The 25095-nt window shown below is 42.4% G+C and overlaps 1 protein-coding gene across 2 annotated transcripts; it reads right to left on the reverse strand.

Annotated features, from left to right (window-relative positions):
- Window positions 1-1117: 1117 nt before the first annotated feature.
- Window positions 1118-23646, reverse strand: LOC147451253 (uncharacterized). Of its 2 annotated transcripts, none has more exons than XM_086520224.1 (4): window positions 23482-23642; window positions 23275-23350; window positions 22855-23190; window positions 1118-1640 (listed from the first exon to the last, which is right to left on the reverse strand). In XM_086520224.1, exons 2-4 carry the CDS (start codon window positions 23281-23283, stop codon window positions 1395-1397), a joined length of 591 nt encoding a protein of 196 aa, XP_086376350.1. In that variant the 5' UTR covers window positions 23284-23350; window positions 23482-23642; the 3' UTR covers window positions 1118-1394. The 2 variants fall into 2 exon arrangements, with proteins under 2 accessions (XP_086376350.1, XP_086376351.1); XM_086520225.1 differs by having other exon boundaries at window positions 1459-1645; window positions 23482-23646.
- Between the last annotated feature and the right edge of the window lie 1449 nt (window positions 23647-25095).

The following is a 25095-nucleotide window of genomic DNA, read 5'->3' on the forward strand; positions in this document are numbered from 1 at the left end:
CCTACGAAGGACAAAATGTTTTTTTTTTTGAAAAACTATAGCTCCGTTTTTGTAACTTAGCACATGTTTGGTCAAGAATATAAGAACACAAAGTGTTCAGCAATAAGTGCCAAATCAACTTATAGCATTAAGTAGAAATTATATTTATAAGCATAAGGAAGAGCCTCAGTGTAGGTCAAAACATTCTCCATTGTTTTGGAAATGCAAGAGAAACTCTATGGTATATACTTGGTTTCAATGCTATGACATGTTTGCGTTTCTAGATTAGATGGGCATTTTCAAGTGAGACAATATATTACATATTTACGTGTACCAAGTAGTAATAGTATATTGCCCTTTCCTATTGAAGGGCAGTTTTTAAACAAAAACCCTTCTAATGACGCGCTCGTGAAACTTTTTACCCTCATACTATGGAAGCCAGGTGAAAGGCTCACATTGGCATTCTGAGCAATAAAAGGAAAAGGAATTCTACCTAGACCCATTGACAAACTCAAAGCAAAGGAAGACTTAAATTGTTTCACATGAAAAGGTAGGTTCAATGAATAGCGGGAGAAAAATCAAAGGCACGTCTATCTCAAAGGCTTCTTCTTAAGGGCTTGTTGGCACCAAGTCATATAATAGGATACAAACGCAAATCATCTTTCATCACATGTTAAGTCTTCATGGACTTTGCACTCCTCAAGCAGAAGCAATTATTTTTTGGAAGGTTGGAGAGAGAACTAAACATGTGGAACGTGCAAAAACAGTCAAGCTTTTCTGCCTATATCTGCATAGTTTTCCTCCCACAAAAGTATCTCTATGAAGCTTATCACTATGAAAGACATCAATCTCTCGGTCAAAAAAATTCAAGCCGGGCTACTGAAAAACTTTTACTACTCTAGGCACAAGGCGCACAAAGAATGCTTACAACTTGCGTAAATCCTTTTAATGGATCAAAGAGAATATCCCACATTTAGCTCCAACTAACTCGGTCCCTATCCTGATAATCTGCAAAGCTCGGGTACATATTTGTAGGGGTCCCTTGTGACTACAAAATCACAAAAGAGACTAATCTTGACATATTGACAATGCAAAAAGAGAATTGATGCCACTGTTTATTGAATCATGCACATATTTGTAGGCATCACATGCATTGTTATCACATCCTTGTGGCGCTTGCAATGAAGGAGCCGATTGTCAACATCCGTACTTTGCTTTCACAAACGCCTACCAGCTAAAAAAGTGTAATAAGCACAATCTTGAGCCTTGAAACAAGCCGTCAACAGCTACCTAGAAAAACCTACATGGCCTGTTATCAAAACTGGCTACTCAACAAATTGCTTCTAATCCTCCAAAGCACGGCAGATAAACACACCAGGCATACCAATCATGCCATTAGATGCAAAGCGATGTCATCAAATACATTCAAGGAGAAAAGGATTAAGAGCAAAAAAACATGCATCTGCTGATTCTATTAGGATTAACACATGAAAAAGTTCCGAACAAGTGCCCTCCATATACACAACTCTATTCGGCATAACATGTAAAAAAGTTCCGAGCAAGTGCCCTACATAAACACAACTCTCAATATAGGCGCAAAAGCTTTCCTCTATGGGTGTCAATGCTCTGAAATGTGGCCAAGAGCTTGAACTCCAAAAAGCCTGCTCTGACAAAAACCATCACAAGTTACATGAGAAAAAAAGGGCATTACTCATCTCCTTGCCAAAATCATCAAAATAAGATCTTTGAAAACAAACATTAGTTTTCTCCCAAAAAGCAATCTCACCACACAAAATACTTTCGTGAAAGCACTGCCATAACACGTATGACTTTTTTGCCAGTGGGGAGCATACAAGACTATAAAGGCTAAACATTAACAATCCAAGGACCCAATAGAAGAATTCAAATCAAAACAAGCACTACAAGAAGCTGGAAAAGGGCAATGAGACCAGAAGAGCTATGTAGGAAATATGAAACAAAGAAGATCGAAAGAATGCTAGCATCCATGAGCATATTTCCCACAGCTGAGATAAATTTAAATGCATAGCTTCTGGATCACGAGAGGGCAGAGAGGCAAAAGGCAGCCAGCAGTATCCAGATAATTTCACCGAGTCGAATCCAAACGTGATGGGTTTTAGGGTTAGGGTTTCTGCGTCGAGCTCATAAACGCAATTGATCTATGCGTCAATCTGACCGGTCACAGATTTACTCCCCCTAGAAAGATGGCCATGCCAATCTCTATGTAAACGCCAGAAGCCTCTGTGCCGTGACAGTTTCTCTATGTGGTATTTGCAACGTGTCTGGCATTAAGAACATTCTCGTCTCAGTCTAACTATTGAGTTTTGCAGGTTCTGACAGAGGGGCCTAAACTCAAGAGAAGAAGTACCAGAAGAAAACCCAAACTTTTTAAGTCTCAATTAGTGGCCCAAATTACAAATTGGATTAGTATTAGAATTCCCTGACCCCCAACAAGCAACACCTTGTAAAGTTCGCTGAGGGGCCTAAAGGACACGTGCACGCACGCACACACCCACCTACATAAAAGGCTGATGATGTGGCAGCTATACGGACGCCCGTGATTTGCGCTGGATTGATGACGTGGCAGCAGCATGCGGACCAACCCTATAGGCGTTTGATTTTGACCAGAGGCTTTTAAGACTTGATGCTTTTCATGATCAGCTTTTGAGGCCAAGGGCCTTTTAATGTGTAATACGGGCTCTCTCTCTAGGCATTCTACTGCGTGCAGAAGCACAGGAGAAACCAGAATCCTTGTACTATACCTAGGTCATATTATCTCTCAAGATGGTATCCGTATGGATCCAACCAAGCTTGAGGTAATAAAAGGATGGCCTAATCCAAGGAATCTACATGAGCTACAAAGCTTTATTGGTATGTGTGCATACTATAGACGCTTCATAGATAAATTCTTCCAAATAACAAGACCACTACATGACTTGACCAAGAAACATGTTAAGTACTTACGGACTCCTAAAGAGAAAAGTGCTTTTGAGAAGCTTAAAGAAAAGCTTACCTCTTAACCCGTACTTACACTACTGGATCTCTCAAAACCATTTGAGGTCCAATGTGATGCTTGTGGAGATTTCCTTGGAGCAGTTTTGCTTCAAGAAGGGCATGCCATAGCATATGAGAGTTGAAGAATCAATTTTGATGAGTGAGTATTGGGCATCTACAAGAAGGAGCTACTAGCTGTCCTACATGCCCTCGACACTTGGAAGCACTATCTATTGGGGACTCCATTCATCTTACAACGAACCACCAAAGTCAAGTACTTCATGATGCAAACCAAGCTCTCTGACAAACAAATGGGGTGGGTAAATTTTCTTTCGCAATTCAATTTTCATATTTCTCATATTGCTAGTAAGCATAATCAAGTGGCCAATGCAGTATCACGATGACCAAGGCCAAATGTGGTGTCAATAGCAGCTCACAATGATTTATCTTCAATGATAGATGAGTATGCTATTGACCCTAATTTTAAATACATAATTTCAGCCCTTGACTAAGGGAAGAAAGAGGAACCATTCACCTTGCATGATGGTTATCTTCTCCAAAGAAACAGGCTATGTGTTACTTAGTCCCTTCGTGAGAAAGTTATGTATGAATCCCATGCTCCTCCTTATGCGGGGCATAGAGGAATTCAATCTACTCTTCAAGAAGTACAGACATATTTTTATTGGCCCACCATGAAAGTGGACATACAAGAGTATGTTTCAAAATGTGTGGTATGCCAAAAGACCAAGTATGATAGAGGGAAGCCACCTAGATTACTTCAGCCATTACCAATCTCTAATTTTTCATGGGAGAGTATATCCATGGATTTTATCTTTGGATTACCAAAGTCTATCCATGGGAATACGGGAATATGGACAATAGTCGACAGGTTTAGCAAGCAGGCATACTTTATTCCTATCAAAAAGACTATTAAGGCTCATATTTTCAAACACCATAGACTATTAAGGCTCATATTTTCAAACACCATGGATTGCCAACATCCATCGTGTCATATAGAGATCCTAGAATGACCAGTAATTTCTCAAAAGGGCCCTTAAAAATCTAGTACAAGGTTGAATTTCTCTTTGGCCTATCACCCACGAACGGATGGCCAAAGTGAGATAGCTAACCTTACAATTCTTGATCTACTAAAGACTTATGTTACAGAAGTAGATCAATGCTCACAATGGGAGAAGTATCTACCACTTGTCATAAAATCTAATATCTAACCAACTCAAATGATTTTCTCATATTAAGCTGATCATTTAATGTGGGATGACACTTGCTGAAAGGTGTTTTTCAAGATAGACTTTGCTGTAGGCTTCATTCCTCTGATTAGATCTTGCTCTGGTATCTTAAACTTCTATAAGTCCTATACTGCTTCCATGAAAGCACCATCAATATCTGATAGAAGTGAGGTAGGTTGGCTCTTGACACTACCTGCTGGTTTGTCAGCTACTAATGGAGTTTGACTCATTTGTGTGACAGGAGATCGAAAAATTGGACCGCCAGGGAGGCTGAGGCCCAGAGCAGCTCTCTGTGCCCGTGTGAGCACGCTAGCCGGCTCTTCCACTTGCTTCAACCCATCTCTCCCGATTCTCCAAAGGATGTGTCCCTTCGCCCAAGAGTCGCACCTGTTTGGCAAATAGCCATGCCTCTTCAGCAAATGGTTGTACCTTTACCCCGAAGGTACCCCGAAGGATTGTACCTTTACCCCGAAGGTCACGACTCTACAGCAGAAGGATACGACTATTGGCCTAGAGTCATGTCTCTTGACCTATGGTCATGTCTTTCCATCGTGTCTCTTCAGTTTCTATATAAGAGACCTCTTGTAACAATTTCAAAAAGCATTCAATCAATCAAACACAGAGTCTTCTGAGTCTTATCTGTTAGGATTTAAACCTACTTCCATCCCATGCCTATGTGAACAACCCTTATGGTGCTACTCTCACATCATTGTGGGAAACATGCCTACACCTAGCACTTTATTTGCATGCCACATGGAGCATAGACTTTTCCTAAAATTTCCTCATGCACCAACACCTAGCCACATATGTGGATGCACTAGCATTTGCCACTTCTATTACTAGCATGTATCACTCCATCTATAAATGGAGTTCCGCCACTGTATAAACTCACTCCCTCTCTCAATGATACTATAAGCTATTGCATCCTTTTGTACAGTATTATCAAGTGTTATTTCAAGTGTTAATTAAGCTTAAAATAGGTTGATTCTTATTATGAATGCGAGCAATAATTATCTCTCATGATTACTCGAGCCTTACATTATCTCTAAGTCAAGTTCAAGTTTCTTAAGCCTTAATCATGAGTTTAAGTACTTAATTAAGGATGAGTAACTAGAATCCTTACAGTGGTACCAAAGCAAAAAAAATTCCCGGAAGCCGAAGGTTGTGAGCCTCTCACCCTCACCGCTACCCTCTCCCCCCCCTTCCCGGAGTTGCATGGAAGCAGAAGAAAGGTGGTACATGTATATACGCGTATAACCTAGTGTTGATGTGGCACACTTAAAAAACCGTCAGCCTCAGCCTAGCGCAAGGCAGCCAGCGTAAAATAAATCAGCCCACAACCATGGGCACCAAACAAAAGTGTGGACGGAGACCCCCCTTCCATGGCGATTAAGACTAGCCTCGTACAATGGCTTCCATAGCGACATTCAGCCCTCACACACTCAACACTCTTACAGAAGTCTCGTAGCGCAGGTGCTATCTATGTGCAATGGCCATGGTATGAAAGTCCAGACGGTTTCGCAAGGTCCATATTCCTTTTGTCCTTGAGTTACGTGCATGATCTTCCTAAGAGGTCCTGCTGAAGATCATAATTACTCCTCTCTCGGATCCGGAAACGGTTCTTGCTCTCAAAGTATCAGTCCGTGAGCTTATTTTAAGTTGTCAGTTACTTCTTCTAAGCAATCAACATGGCCGTATCACAAGATGGCATGAACTCTATTCCATTCGAAGACCCGATAGCAGTTCTCAAAGAGCAGATGGCAGCACTTTCCACGAGCCTCGCATCACTTCACACTCGCTTGGAGCAGATGCAGAAGCAAACCTCTTCCCGAAGTCATATTACTACTTCTCGGACTGCAAATGCTGCTTCTCCACCATCTTCTTCGGAAGCTTGAGTGGCCGACTAGGAAGAACCGCTCAAACCAGAGGTTTCGCATCCCAAATTTTCTCACCCAAAGCGTGGTTTCTCAGAGACAACTAGACACAAAGTACCTTCGAGCGGGCAATGAAAGTCTCAGCATGAATATTCTTGGAAATGTTACAGTTCTAAGCAACCAACTTCTTATTGAAATCCTCAGCAACAAAAGCAACAACATGAAGCTTCCAAAGGATCTCATCTTAAAAAGCAATCAACCATATCAAGGTGGGCTTACTTAGTGGCATATATATCCGACCCTAGTCGAGTACTCGGTCGTGAATGCTGCGATGTTGAACAAGTTTCCGCTCGCGAGCCATGCCCTACATTTAAGTCTTTCTTATCTGATAATGGTAAAGTTGAAGATTTATTGATCCTTTCCTTGTGCAAGAGGATTCTTCAGAAGTCTAAGAGGTAGCAACTCCCTCAACCTCTCCCTTCTCAACCGGAAGCCTTAAAGACCTCTTGTAACAGTTGAAGATTCAGAAGATTCTGGTTCTTGTGTGACAACGGACAAGCACATCACCCCTTCTTCTTTGGTTGTGATCCACGCAGGAAAATTCGCCTCGTCACCACCCTTACAGAATAAAGTTTTTGTCTCTAAACAGATACCAGATGCTATGGTGAATGATAATTCTTCAAACTTGAAGATACCAATCCTTACCTTCAATGGTGCAAAGGATAAATCAGATGCAGACTCTTACAGCACGACTTCAGTCGCTGCAATTGAATCTTTTGGCACAACTTGTTCCTCAAATAAACCTTTACAGATGGATATACCTCCAAACACTACTCTGTCTCAGTCTACGACATCCCTTCAGGAGGATTTTACTGCTCCAGATAAACCAATGGAATAACTTGCAGATTTCCAACCAATGGTCATCACTCAACAGAAAACTCAAGTCAGTTTACCAACAATTTCACTTTATGCAGATAAAGATTCAATCTTTTTTTATTTTAATGGAGTAAACGTCTCCACTTGGGAAAAGCTCAAAGTTACAAATGACTTTAACAAAGCACTAATCAAGTTACAGATGTGATACTGATACTTTTGACAAAGATGAGACAAGTTGCAGATATGATCAGTTTTCAATTTGGCAAAATAGGTAAGGTCATTAACAATGCCATGACATGGGACTTAACAGTTAGAGCTTTTGATGCAGAAGCAAGCAGAAATACATTTTCCTTCTCCCAGAGTTTCTATAACTACCCTTGGTTTTATTTTAAATGGGAGGAAATGTCACAATTGTGACGTATTCTTTGTCTTGGTATTACGATCTTGCTTGATTCTTTTGTAGATACAAAGACACACCAAATCCGAGACCCCCGATTCCCCAAAGGATGAGTCCCTTCGCCCAAGAGTCGCACCTGTTTGGCGAATAGCCATGCCTCTTCAGTGAATGGCTGCACCTTAACGCCGAAGGGTCACGACTCTATAGCAGAAGGGCACGACTATTGGCCTAGAGTCGTGTATCTTGACCTATGGTCATGTCTTTTCATCGTGTCTCTTCAGTTTCTATATAAGAGACCTCTTGTAACAATTTCAAAAAGCATTCAATCAATCAAACACAATCTTATGAGTCTTATCTCTGAGTCAAGTTCAAGTTTCTTAAGTCTTAATCATGAGTTTAAGTACTTAATCAAGGATTAGTAACTAGAATCCTTACAAGCCACTACACAGAGCACTCCAAGATTAGACAGGCAGCATCCTTTTTGAAAGGCAATGCACGAACATGGTGGTCCACTCTTTTGTTAAGAAAAGAAGCACCGACAAAGTGGCTGAAGTTTAAGGAACTCTTTATTTCTTCATGGCTCACTCAAGAATACGAACGACACGTGATTACTGACTGGAATCATATTCGGATGGTCAAGGCAGAACCTTTGGATACTTATTGTGAGAGATTTTAGGATGTTTTTCTACCTGCTTCATCCTTTAAGAAGATCAATCTTAAAAAGCAAATTGAGTGGTTTTGCTGTGGACTTTCCAAAGAAATTCGAGACTATTGTCTTGAGAAGAAGTCTAAGTCCATACAACAATTGATGGGACATGCCAAGCGAGGATTTGCTATACATTCGGGTAACTTGACTTACCCACCAAATGAACCTTCAACAAGTCTTAACAGAAGTAGACGACAGAGAGATACACAACTTCGACTGACAGAAGAACAGAGAGACAAATATTTCAAAGTAGGAAAGTGTTTTGAATGTGGAGAACAAGGACATATCTCTGCACGGTGCCCCAAAAAGGCACAAGAATAAGGATGTAACAGACTTGGACACTCCAAATCAAGAATCAACCGCGACAGCACCAAATAACCACTTCAAAACAATTCACAGATCACAATAGATTTGCACTGGCCCGGCGGAGTTCCGTGCCTAGAGATATTGGCCCCAAAGACTGGCGCCCCTTTCGGTATTTCTTTTTGTATTAATCAATCATCAAAGTACAAGAGAGCGGTTAGGGTTTCACTCTCAGACTCTGCGTCCAGATGCTCTCAGAAGTGAGGCCCTCACCACTAATTTAAAGGTTACAAGGGATGCTCAAAAGCAGAGCCCCAAAAGCTTTTAAAATCAAAAGCATCAGTTCTCTCTCTCTTAGAGAGTCTTTTCTCAAAAAAAAGCAAAAGCAAAATTCGCGTCGCTCATCATTTTCCAAAAAAAATAATAATAATAATCCGCCTCCGCGATTTCCGGAATTTAGGGTTTCTGGCAAAAATTAGGGTTTGCAAGAATTTTAGGGTTTCTAGCAGAAATTAGGGTTTCTGATGTCCGCCACGTCATCACTTTGTGACATACCCCCCTCTTGAAAGCATTGTAATCGACCGCGATTACGCCTGCAAAACCGACAAAAGCCATAAACCGTCTTAGCAGACACTGACTCTTAGTACCTACGTACTAGGAACACACATCTAGCACATGTACAAAATCGACAGTCACATCACACGACATCACAGGACATCACATGACATTCAACATTCATTCGGATCTTAGACCATGATTTATCGGCAATGTAGCTAGCAATCACATCTAGGTCCAATCGGGACCTCATCGATGTCCGATTGACTAACCCCTATTGCAACCATGTCTATTCGAGATCAATCAGACCAAAATGTTGCAGTCATTTCAGCTATCAGTTCCTGCACTCACAAGAAGTCAACAAATCAGTATCATAATCAGGAATTCCATTTCATAAAGTCATCGAGCAGAATACTGTCAGCTCTCAGTATCCCTGAAGCTCAAAGAGACATCAGTGACTTTAGTATCAAAATCGAGGCATCTGTTGACAAGGGAGCGGAGTAACTCCCCTCTTGTGCATCCCACTGCACCAGATCTTCGGCCAAGCTGAGTTCTGGGTTCCGTTTGGAGTAGACTATGCTAAACCAAAACATCGAGGTAAAGTTTCACAATCCGAGGAGTATCTGCTAGGTCCTCCTCCTCCATCCACTTCGCATCAAATGCAGGAAAGTTCTTGAACTTAACCAAGAACCGCCTTCAGACTTTACCTTTCTTCGTATCATTATGTGCCAAAATCTGTTCAGGAACAAGGATCTCCTCGTTTTCTTCCACTTCGGGTTGCTCATCAGGCTCCCCATCATCAGGCACATCACCCTTAACAGGGTTCAAGAGACTCACATGCAATGCATTATGAATCCTCCAAGTATCTGGCAGTACTCAAGCATAGGCAAATACTGTTCCCACTTGCCCTTATTATCTGACACAAAGCGTTTCAGCAGATCTAAGACACAAGAATTAGCCTCTTCTGACTGTCCATTAGTTTGTGGATGAAACGAAGACGAAAACTTGAGCGTAGTGCCCATGTTCTCAAATAATCCTCTCCAGAACAAACTGGTCATGCGAGGATCACGATCACTGATAATCGATTGTGGCATACCATGGTACTTAAACACATTGTACATGAACAAGCGTGCCATTTGATCAGATTTTATCTTCTTCCTGACAGGGATAAAATGGGCCTGCTTGCTGAACCTGCAGATAATGGTCCATATACCATCATTCCCTGTTGGCGTTCTTGGAAGATCAAAGATAAAGTCCATAGCAATGCTTTCCCATGGCTTATCCGGAATCGGCAGTGGTTGTAACAACCCTGGTGCCTTTTGCCTGTCAAACTTGACCTTTTGGCAAACTATGCATGCTCGCACAAAGGCATCCACATCTCTCCTCAAGGTAGGCCAATAGAAGAATTGTCTCTACCGCTTTAACTATCGCATCAATGCCACGATGCCCTGCATACGGTGGGATATGACTCTTTTCCATGACCTTATGTCGCAGTGGCCTAGTGACACAAAGTCTGCCATGCATCATCATAAAACCATCTCTGAGGAGGTAGTGCTCGTGATGCTGCCCCTCTTGTAACTGTTCAAAGATCCTTGCAAAATCTTCATCAGCAGTATACGGTTCCTTCATGTCATCAAGCTCATGATGATATGGAACTGACACAGCTGAAATTTGTGGCTTTCTTGATAACGCATCAGCCACAACATTCTTCTTGCCTTCCACATGCATAATCTGGAAGTGGAACATGGAAACAATGTTTGCCCATCGCATATGCTTTTCAGATAACTTTGACTGTGTCAAGAAGTATCGCAAGGTTTGATGATCTGTTTGGACAACAAAATCAGCACCTAAGAGGTAGTGCTTCCAGCTAGAAAGCGCATGAATCACAGCCAAGAGCTCTTTTTCATAGACTTGCATAGTCCTCTCTGGCCCTTGCAAAATTCGGCTTTCATAAGCTACTACCCTTCCGTCTTGCATTAGCACTGCTCCGATGCTACTACCACACGCGTCACACTGAACCACAAATGACTTCTTGAGATCTGGCAAAACAATTATTGGATCTGAAGTCAACTTCTCCTTTAAGAGACTAAAAGCTGAAATCTCTTTTTGGGTCCATTTGAAAGTGACCTCTTTCTTTTGCAAAGCGTGAAGAGGCGATGCTATCTCTACAAAATTTCTGATAAACCTTCTATAGTAGGAACACAATCCCAAGAAGATTTTGACATCGTGCACAATCTTCAAGTTTGGCCATGTCTTAATAGCTTCGACCTTTGCGGGATCCATTCTGACACCATCCTTTGAGACTATGTGGCCAAGAAAGTGGATCTCTTCCAAGAAGAATTCGCTTTTCTTAGAATTGACAAGTAACATGTGACTGCGCAGCTCTTCGAACACAATGGTCAAGTGACACCTATGCTCCTCTTCATTCTTCGAATACACTATCATGTCATCGAAGAAGGTCCCAACAAACTGTTGATGCGTGCGGAAAATCCGGTCCATCGAGAACAGTTCGGAGCACTCATCTTGAGCAAAGCGCAAACATTCATTCCGCTGCACCTAACATTGGTATCAGAGCTTTGGCAGTGTTCTGTATCACTCAAGGAAAGAACCACAAGAATCACAAGAATTTGTTTTGCTTGTTGTGTTCGCACGAACCCAAGTTCGCTTGGGCGTCTCGATTCCTAATCGTGTTTTTGAAGAGTGACAGGAATCCCAAGAAAGAAGGGCTTGTCCAGCCTCTCCTTGTGTCTCTTTTCACTCATTGAGAACAGACCCTGCACTTAGCAGCCGGCCAATCGACGTGAGGTGGGAAAAAGCAACCTTGGTGTGAGCGCAAGGCCGCCAAGGGGTGCGCCCGCAGAAAGGAGTAGAACTCGGGTAAAGAGAATCTATCAACAAAGGCAAAAAGTTGTTGCCGACAAGCACAAAAGGACCTTAACGTTCAAAGAAAATGATCGGGTCTTACTTAAGTTTTCCAAGGCTCAATTGAGGAAAATGACGGGCAAAAACCCTACAAGCCATCAAAAGTAATATGTTAAACCAGCAACAAAATAATGGGGTCCTTTTCAAATCTTGAAACCAATTAATGAGATGGCTTATCAACTCAAGTTTCCCAACCATTGTCATACACAATGCTTTTCATGTGAGCCTACTGAAACCCTATAAAGGGAGAGCCACCAAGAGAACCAATTATTGAAGACCCTCCAGAAACCAAAGACCAAGAAGAGGTGCTACAACCCGAAGCTATCCTTCGGCATAAAGAACAAGGTACTATGACATGGCAAGATTATCCGATGGTATCTTATTAGATTCAAAAATTATCCTTTTGAAGATGTTAGATGGATGCAAGGAATACAGCTTAAGGATAGTATGAACCTTGTCAATGCTTACAATGCTACATTAGAGTAAGCAAATGTACATGTTTCTTTTAAATGATCAATGTTTTTGTTTTATAAGACTAATTCTCATTTTATTGTGCACAAATTTAAGTAGTATGCATGTTTAGAATCATGTTTGTGATGACGACAGCTCTCAAACACCAAGTGGAACTTGTCACTCTACTTTGGGAGAATGAAATGAACTAAAGAGCAGACATGCTTGCGACAGCTAAGTCTCCCAAGGCCCAAATGGATTGGTCGCCCATCTTGGAATGATGTAGTAGGGTAAAAGGGACCCTCTACCCACTAAGAAACATTGACTAATGACTAAGGCTTTATCTTTTCTACCTCATAGTCGAGGACGACTATGATTTCAAGAGAGGTAATGTCATAAAATCTAACATCTAACCAACCCAAATGATTTTCTCATAAAGAAAACCTCAAGAACCTCAAGACCCTCAAGAACCCAAGAACCAAGTTCCTCGTGAACTTAAGAACCCAAGACCACAAGAACCCACGACTTCAGAATGGTCATCACTCGAAGCGGAATGGATACTTCGCTTGGAGGTGATGAGCATGAGAGAGGCGAAGAAGAATTTTCCCCACCAGGAGATTTTTCCAACACTGCCCCTCTTCCATCTACGACAAGGATTGCGCTAACTCCTATGGAGGCTTTCGACAAGAGGATGATAGACAGGAAGTTAGAAAGCGAAGAAAGAATAGCAACCATAGAGCGCAAATACCAAGAAAGAATGGCAGCCATAGCGCGTGAGAGCAAGCAAGCACGCTTGAAAGCCAAAGCAAGAGAAGCAAAATTTGATCGCGAGAACAAAGAAAGACTAGTAAGATTTGATCGCGAGAACAAAGCAAGAATGCAAGATTTCTTGCGACTCTTTTCTCAAGTTCAGACACAGATGCAAGAGAATTAGGAAAGGGAGACTCTCTCAGTCTCTTCTTCTCCAAAGCAAGACACACATGATTTGAATGACAATGATTTGCATGATGATTTGGATGACAAAGATAAGCATGATGATTTGAATGACAATGATAAGCATGATGACCATGATGATTTGCATGATCAAGATGTGATTTCTCACAAGCATGATGAGTTGCATGAAGATGATGTGATTGTTCACAAGAATGATGTGTTAGTGGATGCTTTTTTTAGCGAAGCTAACCTCGTTGCAGATTCGATCAGTCACGAAGGATCGATCTTGGCTCTGGAGCCTAGGTCCAAAGAACCCTCACAGGAAGTATTATGTGTTCGCATGATTGATACGCACGCATTGTTCGCATGTTTCTTTCGTAATCGTTTCAGGTATTTTAGTAAGCATCTTTATGTGATCCCTTTTCCTAGGCATGACATATTGTATGTTGAGCACGTTTCTCTCATGGATGAGCACGAATGTATGCGGATTTTTCATGAAAAGCTGAAAAGTATGTATGTAAGGAAGTCACATTCCATGTCTCTTCCTTGGCATGATACAGTACCCGAAAGAGCACATGAAAGTATGAGCACCAAGCATGGGCATTTCCATTGTGAATTGCCACAGTTGTTTGATTTAGATGACCAAGACAAGATTCGATCTCATTGTTTGCGTATGTGTGGTGAACGGTTTGGCCCTCCGTCTATTACTTCACTACATTGCATGCACAGTCTTTGAGGAAGACAAGATTTTTTCCAGTCACTGTATATGGAATAGGTATGTTCATGGTTTTGTGTTGGAAATGGTTTCAGGAATTTTCAGCCATGGAGATTCTTGAAGAAGAAGGAAGCATGACTCTAGACGAAGTTGAAGTATCGAAGGAGCCACAGAAGACTTTGTGTCGCTTTCGGCGCGGCCCAAAGAAGCAAGCGTTGCAGACCTTTATGAAGTTCAAGTATTACATGACTCACACATCAGAGTGGGCCGGCGAAGAGTCCCTTCCAGGATTCCTGATGCTATTGGCGATCTCCCTCGACGCCATACAGTTCGGTACCAGTACCTCACTTTGAAAAGGAGGGGATGTCACGTGACACATCCAACCCTATGTGTCCGTTGACAAGCTACAGCATGATCAGGGTTCAGTCAGTCCATTCAGTTTAGATTTAGAAGTGATATGGCACTTTTGTGAGTCTATTCGTAGACCGTGCATGCCCAGTCACTTGGTATAGATGCATATCCTCTGGTTGCACACAGCATGATCATCAGTATTCCCATCAGAATCCATTAGAATCAGTTAGGGGATTTTTCCAATGCATTTAGCCTATTTTCCCTATTTTTGACATTTTTCACTTATTAATTTAAGTGACTTTCCAACAAAAGTAGGTAGGGCAATTTGGGTAAGAAAATATATAAGCAAACTAGAGCTAGCACTATTTGGAGAAGAGGCAACAGGAGCCAAGCTCAGCAGGCAACTTCTCAACAAGACCCCTTGGCGGTTTCCCCCACCGAGCAAGAAGAACCATCAGCATCCCCTAGCGTTTTCTCCATCAAGTCCCTTGCCTTAGCATTTTTGCATCAACAGATCCTCGCCGCAAGCAAGCTCAGACCTAGAGTTTTCTCATCAGCGGATCATCGCCAGAAGACTAGCAAGCTAGCGTTTTTGGATTCACATCAGCTAGCATTTTTGCAACAATTAGTCACCGCGGCAAAGCTGCAAAACACCAACAAATTCAGCCCTAAAGAGTAGCAGATTCAGCCCCAAGAAACCTCAGTTTTCAGCCTAAGACCTGCAGATTTTTAGCGACAAAGATCATCAGAAAACAGCCCCAAATCAGCGTTTGACTTGAAGCAGATTTCAGCCCATAGCATTTGGACAGCAGTAGAAAGATTGCAGATTTCAGCCCTTAGGTCGACTTCGTCATCAATATCGTCATCGCCGACATAGCCTAGACTTGCATCAGTCCCATGCATTCCATTTGTACCAGATTGTGCAATCATAAGTAGACCACTCTCGCCGACAAGAGTGGGGCCTTCGGAGGAGGGTTTTACAACGTCTCTGGTGTCGTATCTCTCTTCTCTCTCTATCTCTCAATCTCATACACTTGCACGCACAGTGTCCATTCACTTTGTTTGTGATCATAGCATTCTCTCATTAAGAACGGAAGGCTCTCCCTGCCATAAGAACAAAAGGAACCTTGAGCACAATTTGGAGCACTCATCTTGAGCAAAGCCCAAACATTCATTCCGCTACACCTAACAGCAGAATTCTACCACAGTTCGGAATTTCCTCTCGACTATGGATATCCCCTTTCCGATGCACCTGTCACCCACCTTGTGACGCATCAGGAATACCCATCACCTAAGCCTTTCCTATCGAACTTACGGTACAATCTCCTTCGTGATGCTCTATGTCACCCATCCTATGACGCATCAGAGATGTCCGTTCCCGGATGGTCGGATACTTCTTCCCGATGCTCCCTGTCACCCATCCGATGTGACGCATCAGAAGTACCCGTTCCTAGTGGCCTTTCAGATGTTCCCGTTCTCAGTGCTCCCGTCATTACTTTGAACGACGTACTAGGAATACTCTGTACTCAAATGTCTCCAGTGAGAAAAACCCTCTCACTTAAAATTCCAATAATTCATTTAGAAATATTTTTCCTTGGTGTACCAAGCGAGAAAACCCTCTTACTTATAAATCCAATAATTCATTTAGAATTAATTTTATGTCAGATTAAAGCCAATTTAGCAACATCCCTCTCACTTATAAACAATTGTCCTCAACTGTTCCGCCTATGGATGCAAAGTGGATTGAAGAGCATGAACTGTCAGAGTCACCAAATGTATTGCAGCTTTATCTTGAAGCCTTTGGGTTACAACCTACTTATGCCCCGATCCAACATGTGCAAAGGAGGGGTAATGATAGAGCCAGCACATCAAATGTACATATGAATTCGGTGTAATAAATGGAAATAACAAAAGTATGACGGTCTCATTAAGTCATTTGTATCTATGTGTTATGACCTTTCTTGCGGATACATACGATGATAAAAGAGTGCTAAGAACACAAGATCATTAGTGGCGTGTATTTATGGTATGCAATCGAGGACGTTTGCGATCTCAAGAGGGAGGTATGTCACGAGGACGTGGCAGCTATTAACTATGTCACGAGAACGTGGCAATTGCTAACCTTAGTTGTTGGTTTCTTTCCAATGATTTTTGTTTTATTTTTGAGACCCTCTTTTTGAAGTTGCAAATGGTCGGACATTGTATGGCCAATGTGAACGGTAGTTTCACCCGCAGACGAGAAGTTGGTCGGCACTCGAATTGATTTAGTAAGAGGATATCTAGGCTCAACGCAAGATCATGTAGGTCCCCTCGTCGCACTTAGCAAGTTGGTGGATACTAGGAAGTGAACTCAATAAAGACATAAGTCAACGTGGAATCACCAACAGAAAGCATCCAACAGTTGGGCCACATTGCACTTTTGGATGCGGTCCCAATGAGGATAGATGGTCAGATGACCAGTGGGAGCCCAACGGAAGCATCTCTTGAAAATTAGGGAACTGCTATTTTGGGCCGTGAAATGTGTTCGCGTCGTTACCTTCAGAATGACAAGGGGAACATTTTACAACTCTACCGCGAAGTCAACTGGGCAACCAATCGGGAGACTTTTAGGCGATAACCCCGAAACAGGCAAATGCTTGTAAATGTGCCAAGTGGCACTTTCCTGTGTACTTGCCTCATTCAGAAAAAGTGGCGCTGACATTTTGTCGCAGGTTAAAAGCTATGGAGTGCTTTCTTTCCACTCTATGTACAGTGTGGTGCTAGGAGTGATGCCCTTCACACTACACACTGCTCTCTTCCCCCCCCCTACGTGCAGTTATGTGATGCCCCGCAAGAGGGCTCATGTGGTTTCATGCTTTTGTGATGAGGCAAGAGCCTCCTTGAGCAGGAACAAGAGTAGCTAACTGCTACTCCAAAAGCAGGCACCAGTGAGGGTCACAACCTCACCGTACAGGTGCGTTTTCAGCGCTGTGTATGTGAAGTAATTTGATTGTTTTTCAGCCATAGGGACGCCAAAACCATTGGGAACAGTGCCCCGCTGGCAAAGGACAGTTTGGGGACTGTTTAGGGCTGAAAACAGGGCAAAAACCAGTAAATACAGCGTGCTGAATTTACTGTTTTTAGGCAGGAATCAGAGGGTTTATGCCAGTGGAAGTGAGTTCCAACAGGCGAATTGGTTTCGCGCAAGTTTTGGGACTATTATGCTGCCAAAATTTGGCCAAAACAGGTGGATACAGGTAATGGATTCCCAGGACTCTACTTTGTAATTTACCCTCTCAAAGTATAAAGAAATACCGAAAGGGGCGCCAATTTTGGGGCCTACACGTTGTCGGCATCTGCTCGGAGCATTCTAGCTTCCGAGCCGTGTGTGTATACGTGTTAATTCCCGTCGCAGGTTCCCTTTGCAAAGTACTCTGTGTGTGTGTCTGAAGTAAAGAATTTCGGGTGAAAGCCAAAGCCTACCACCCCACGGGCCGGTTTCACACATGCTGCTTCAGATTCCAGAAAAAGGACAAAGTACCGTTGTTAAAAGTGTGGAAACCGAGGTCATTTGGCCAAGGATTGCAGATCCAAAGGCAAAGACAAATATTCTACAAAGGACAAAGGTAAAAGCAAGCGATAGGGGGACAGCAGTGACAGTGACTTAGTGAAGGACAACAGAGGCTGCTCGTGTGGCGACAACCACACTGGAACGGATTCCCACCTTCTAGTCACATACAAATCTGTGTCACCACTAGCTTCAGCCAGAGAGAGGCTTGTGAGTGGCAAAGGGGCAGACAGTGCTCCCTATGATTGATTTGGACCCTTGTGTAGGAGTTCAAGTTATTGGTATTTGGACCCGTAGTGTCGGAGTTCAAGGCACATGCATCTGGCAGGGAACCAATAAGGCGTATCAAAGACACTATGGATCGGCGCACCAATTCATTGTTGTTGGTCGGATCATGGACAGAATGTGTTCCAGAGTTCATTATCTTGCAGTTCAGATTTTCTACAGAGGCAACCGATGCTCAAAATGGCATTTCTTTCAAGCACAGAGTTGAGGAGAGCAACACTGAGGTGTATCCAATAGTCTGCAGCTGCTGGGGTGTCCATGGTAGCTTCTTCATCGACTTGGTTTCACTATTGATGTCCTTGCTACGTGTCAAAGCCTAAAGAATGGAGCCATTGCAGATGTTGGCCGAGGGGCCTAAACCCTAAGAAGAACAAGTAACAGAAGAAGAAGTCCTACCAACTTAAGGGGACCCCGTCCAATGGGGCCCCAAGTGACATAAAGGATTAAAATAAAGCAAGACCCACACACACAAGAAAAACTGATGACGTGGCAGATTTTTGAAAATTGCGCTGGCATGATGACGTGGCAAGCTGTACGAATTTCCGCGTTTTGTGTTGGTTGATGACGTGGCAACTGTACGGATTTCCGTAAATTACGCTGACAGATTTTTGGCTTTGCTTTTGGGACCAGAAGCTTTTGAGTTTGTAAGGCTTTTCACTGTAACTGCTTTTCAGGCCAAGGGCCTTTAAATATGAGGTTAGGGCTCATTCTCTGGCATGCTTCCTAGAGAAGGTGCAGAGTCTGGAGTACCGGCTAGTACTGTGTTGATGCAATATAAAGAAATACCGAAAGGGACGCCTAGGTTTGGGGCCAATACTCTCTAGGGTGGAATTCTGCCACTCCGTGTCGCGTTCATCTCTCTCTCTCAGTTCTGTATTTATTGAAGTGCTAAAAGTCTGTTCAGTCTGTTCTTTTCTATTGGCACGTGGTGCCCGTCTTGTGACAGTTTCTATATAAGAAACCCTCAGTCCCCAGTGTATTATCATCTGTTATCTCATTGCCTTGGTTGATTGGTTCAGTGCGTCTCTCTCTCTCTCTCTCTCTCTCTCTCTCTCTCTCTCTCCCGTGCTTTCTCACCTTGGTCTACACACTTCCGCATCGTCGACTTTGACATGAACTTGGTGAAGTATTACGCATAAAGATGCAAGCACAAGAATAAAGATGGGTTTTGAGAAGCTTTTGATGAAAAGCACGATGTTTTTATGTGCTTTTCAGAAAAGCAGATGCTTTCTTGCGAGGAAATCTATGTCTGCATTGCATCTGTGCATGAGGTTGCATCTAGGGACGCCTGGAGAGTGCTATCTAGCATCAGTTTACAGCTCACAAGTTTTTATTGAGTTTCTGAACAGTGACCACTTGTTTTTAAAAAAAACATCCAAATGTGGAGGCGTCCCCAAACTGGTTGAAAACGGTCCAAGGGCAACGATCACTCTCTCTCCTCTCTCCGGAACTACTGCCGCCAGCTATCTCTCTCCTCTAGTTATTCCAACACCGCCTACATCTGCTATTAGTGGGGAGTTTTACCTGCTATTCCTGTCGTATACAGGAGCCTATACGGAATTATAACGCCCTCACTTTCCCCTAGATGTGCCAATGCTGGAAAGGGACCCTACTGCGTGGGTGTCGCAAGTGATCGTGGCAAGTCGGAGTACGGAGGTCGCTTTTCTGTACTAGGGGCGACAGGTGAAGTTTGTGTATACATTGCAATAATCCATCACATAGAAGGAGCAAGAAGGGTTCCGTTTCCGAATTCCAAATTGAAATAGAATCCGAAACAGTCTGCGGAGCTTCACCCTAAGTACAGACAGGAAAAATATCTCAATTGAGAGCTAGTATCTTGGATTTCCCTAATGGAAAGGAATTGACCATCAAGTCTAAGATCTAGAATGGAGGGGTTACTCCGATTCGTGCTTGAATAAAGATTCTCTTTTTTCTTTTTTTTTTTGGGGGAGGGGGGGGGGGGGGGGGGGGGGGGGGGAGGGAGGGGGGACCAATCCATCTTCTCAGCCCCAATACTCTGTCGATCTTCTCCCTTCCCTCTCAACTTCTATATTATTTCAGCATGTTAATTGCTCATGTGCGCTTCCCTTTGTGACAACCTCAGACCAAACAAGTTTCATACTTTTGATGAAAGCGCAGATGACCCGAAGGCTATCTCTTTCAACAGTTTGAGGTCGTCTTTGTCGATGGCAATTTCCCAGAAGAGTCAAAGGTGAGGCATGTGAGCTAGCACCTCCAGGGGACTACGAGTATGTGGTGGTAAAGCTTTGCAAGGAGCTCAAATTCAAGGCCGAGTCCGAGCAATTTTTTCCTCCGCACTTAAGCGAAGGCATCAGAGAAGAGTGGGACTAGTTTTCCCAAAGGGAGCACGAGCAAGTCATGGATTATGTGGACAAGTATCGGTTTACTCTCGCTAACCTTTTTTATTTTTTATAAAGAAAAGATGCATCAGTTTTAACGAAGGACTTTTACCCGGACTTCAGAGAAGCATGAAGATGTACGAGCAAGATACTTTGCAACTGGTGGTAGAGTCGGCAACACGAGCCTCTAACCTACAAAGAATGTAATCCCTACAGTGGAATGAGAACCATAGAAAAAGAAAACAGTATTAATTGTTGCCTCCCCTACAAGGATACGTTGTTATCCTGAGGAAGTTTTGGAGTAAAGGAATTCAATCTAACTCCTTACTATTGTATGGAAGACCCTCAAATTTAAGTGAGAGTGCAAGTCTTTCAGAAAAAACATGAGGTGCATTTTCACTTCATTGCTTTTTTGCACGAGATATAGATGCGTCCAACCAAATCACTCTCGAGTTTTATGAGGTAGAACCGAGTTTGAAATTCATTTTGACTGATAAAATAGTTTGATCAACCACCCAGAAGATCATAGATTGATTTGGTATCCAATGCCATCTGATTACCTACTACTGTGAGTAGGATACTACGAAAGTACCATTTAGAGACTTTGAGCAAAGAAAGCTTTCACTAAGCTTGAGTACCTTCTGAGTCTAGACATTCATCCTGCTTATTGTGATGCTTACAATAGGAGGTATTTGCGATAGAACGCTCCTTCTTTATGAGAGAAGGAGCAAGAGAAGACTATGGCCCGTGCTCAAAAAATTCCATGATCAAAATCCTAGTTCATTTCACGAGCAGGTTTTCTATAAGATCGAGTCGAGGGATCATTAAGTTGAGAGTTTTCGCTCTAAAGATCTTGGGTAGGGAGGAAACCTCCCAAGTCCACCAAAGTCCTAACACAACATGAGTATTATTTACACTTTAGGTTACATGGATAAAATATGAAGATACAGACCTTGTCTTCAAGGAGAGTCGACTACGAGTTTTTAAAAAACTGCTTGACAAAATGAAATGAGCCAACTTCCTTTTCAAAAAGTGGAATGGAATTTGAGATGCTCTATTGAGCACTTTTTTGAGTGCAATGATATCCAGACATGCGAAGCTCTCTTTTGGGATGTGTCCAATAGATCTAGGTTTCTCTACGGAGAAACTTTGATGGTCATTTTATAATCATCGAGTGAGCTCTGTGGTTTGACCACTAAAGTAACAAGTTATGGTTGAAGCATATGCTTTTCCATAAGCAAATTGGGCAGACTACTAGAATGAGCATGAACTATGTATTATGTTCATGAGTGGATGATCGGCCAACCATTACAAGAGGGAAAGAACAACCTTCACAAATCATGGGAGAACATCCCTAAGATTCAAAGCGGTTCCCTCTTATGTGAATCAAATTCGAACATACGTTCAGAGGATACTATGGCTAGAATTTTCTCTACCTAGAACTTTGCAAGCGACCATTAATGCTTGCGACATGAAAATTCTTACAGGCATTTAGCCAATTTTGGTGAGGTTGCAGTTTCTGTTTTGACAAAGGATGACATGCTCAAACCAGATGAACACTTTTTTTTTTCGGTTACAACACACCAAAGGGTCACAAAGGGAGGTGCTTATCCCTTCCAAATATTAGCCATGAAACATAGTCGGGCAAGGGCATCAGCAAGAGCCACGCGTAGGCATCACCATGGCCACCTAATTGATGCATCACCTGTACTGGAACAACAGAGAGAACTCATAGCAACAAGCTAGGAACTTCCTCCTTGGGTGGCCGACCTGAGGAGGATGCACTCAAGTGTACAAGAGCCCTAGCAACGTGAACACCAAGTGAGCACACTTATATATTTAAACACCCTCTATGTGACATTGTGACAAGACACGATGTTTTATATCCTACCGAAGCAAGATTGCGAGCACCATAGATACACAGATTGATTCCTAGGAAGCTTATTCTTCTCGAGGTTGAGAGGGCGGACCTAAGTTAACAAATTATCCGATAAGGAAACTTCCAAACTGTTCGAAAGACTTGAATTACAAGTAGCCTTGACGAATTTCTTGGGACTTTAATACAGTCGGAGTGAAAGATATCCCTATATATATTCCAAAACGGGGACAGATGTGACAAAGCATGGTGTAGAAACTATGTCCAGGGCTTTGCCACCACATACTATGAGCTTGGCAAGCCATGCCTTGCTCTGCAAGTAATCCCCAATCCTCTCTCTCTCTCTCTCTCTCTCTCTCTCTCTCTCTCTCTCTCTCTCTCTCTCTCTCTCTCTCTCTCTCTCTCTCTCTCTCTCTCTCTCTCTCTCTCTCTCATAGAATAGAATAGATAGAAAGACAAAAAATACCGCTAAATTGCTTGTGGAAGATGCAATTGCTGGTAGCTTTTCATCTGATGTTCTCTCATTAGTGACTTCTTTCAACAATTGTTCAATCTTTTGTTGTATAGAAAATACTTCTTCCATCTTCAGCTGATTGAAAGCCAACGCCTGCTGAATTAGGAGGTTCTTCAAGAACTTTCTCGCTATTATTGTATTCTGCGTCTTTGAGTTATTTAGGATTAATCTGAGACCAGGATGTAACACTAGGTTTCCAGCATCTTTCTCCTCAGAGTCCTCAAAATCAGGTATGTGCAAACCTTGCTGTGTGAGAAACTGTACAAACTCTCTGGCTTTTATCTTTTCCTGGTATGTTCCGAAAAGAGAATGTTCACGTTTATAAAATGATAATTTAAAAAGAAAAACACTTTTGTAATAATGTGAAACTACCTTGCCCATGATGTGTTTTTGACAACTCCAGACGAAAGACTATGACTATCTCACAGCTGGGGGCAAGACGGCCTAGCTGGCTCCAGTAAAACATTCGAAAAGTTGATAATGGAATAGATGGATACACACACACACACACACACACACAGAGAGAGAGAGAGAGAGAGAGAGAGAGAGAGAAGGAGGGGGGGGGGGGGAGAGACGCACCTCGACACTTTGCTTCCTCTTGCTGTCAACATGTCATCGCTTGAAGAATCAACAGAGAGAAAATCGCCACCATGATTTTATAGGGTAAAACACTCAGCGAACGACTGATAAATTGCTATAGGGTAAAACACCCAAAATATAGCGACCAAACAACCCCAATTCAAGTAAAGAAAAGCCCCAATTGAGGGACAACAAACCTTGAGTGTTTTCGTGGCTAGAGCGAGTAGAATAAAATCTTGACCCTTGGATATTGGGTTTCATCCTCGTTGGCATGTTGGCTTTTTACTCCCCTTGGGGGTGTCGACGCATCATAGCAAAAAACAGTGCACTATGCAGGTCACACTTTGTCAGTTTGCTTAGGTGGTCTTGTATTGTGTGTTTTACCCTAACAATTATCATTTGTGGTGGCCTACTCACACGACGGACACCACTTAAATAATTCAATTCGCTGGCAAACAAATGATAATAGTTATAGCAATAACCTCAGCCAAAATTCCACTGACGTGCAACAGCTACTACCGTTAATAAGACTGGAAAACTCAACCACTTTTGTGAACATGCTGATTAAAGAGCACCCGGAAACGCCACTTAGGTGGTGTGTAGTTGAGTTGCTTAGGAAGAGGAAGAGCCGCCTTGGGTTGAAGAGGGTCGAAGCTCCACCTCTAGAGTGGTGCACATCAAGAAGCGAGCAAAAGCCAATGACAACCAAGAGCCGGCTATGTAGAGCCAAAGTGCGTTCGCAACTACTGTAGGATATGCCCAACAAGGACAGATCAAGATGCCATTGTTTTCGAAAACTTGAAGATAATGAAACTCTTTATTTCCAAAAAGAAAAGCAATGCTCCTATACTAAAGGAAAAATAAATGTGACCCTTCAACATAGAGGAGAAGCATATCGCAACCCTCCAACACTAGAAGAGGAAAGAAGTATATGGGGGAAGGGCACGTACCCTACGATTTACCAAGGGAGGATGGTGCCACCTCCCTGCCATACATATGTATGGTCCTTCTTGTTTTTTTTTCCACTCATGGAATGCGAGCATGTAATGCATTCATCACATGACCTTCTAAACCCATGTTTGTAAAAATCTTATTATTAGCAATGTCTAATTTATAATTTTCCATTCTTATGAGGTTTGGACAATGAATACAACTTGTACAAGTACTAAGATCAACCTAAAGTAGAGTAGTCATCAAATACTACTACTTTTCAATTAAAATGTAGCATATTTAATGCTAGTTTACACCTTAGAATCCTATTATCGCAAGTAATACTTTAAAAGGATAAGGTGATTACTTGACTCTGGATTTAATGCAACATGAAGCCATTTCTCCAACAAAGGGACCTACATTTGCATCGTCCAAGTCTATGTTGTGATGGGTGCCATTGACAAAGGGTATACAAATTCAATATGCAATCTTGGCGCAAGGCTTCTTAGAGCATAGTGTAGTGCTTTGTGGAATGTAACGCAAAGCAATATAGCACACTAGTTTCATTACCATGATTTCATAAGAGCACTTTTGTGAATCATGCCACCACAAAGTTTCCACATAATAATCGAATTTTCACGATTGAAAAGTCACTCATGACTAAAAAAGGAGTCCATGGACATC

Source organism: Adiantum capillus-veneris, chromosome 9, assembly GCF_014529385.1.
Source record: "Adiantum capillus-veneris isolate H3 chromosome 9, ASM1452938v2, whole genome shotgun sequence".
Classification (NCBI taxonomy): domain Eukaryota; kingdom Viridiplantae; phylum Streptophyta; class Polypodiopsida; order Polypodiales; family Pteridaceae; genus Adiantum; species Adiantum capillus-veneris.

Coding starts and splice junctions, on each gene's coding strand:
- LOC147451253 (XM_086520224.1), bottom strand. Junction 1,641..22,854: donor CTTCCACAAGCAATTTAGCG/GTATTTTTTGTC, acceptor TTGTCAGAGCAG/GCTTTTTGGAGTTCAAGCTC.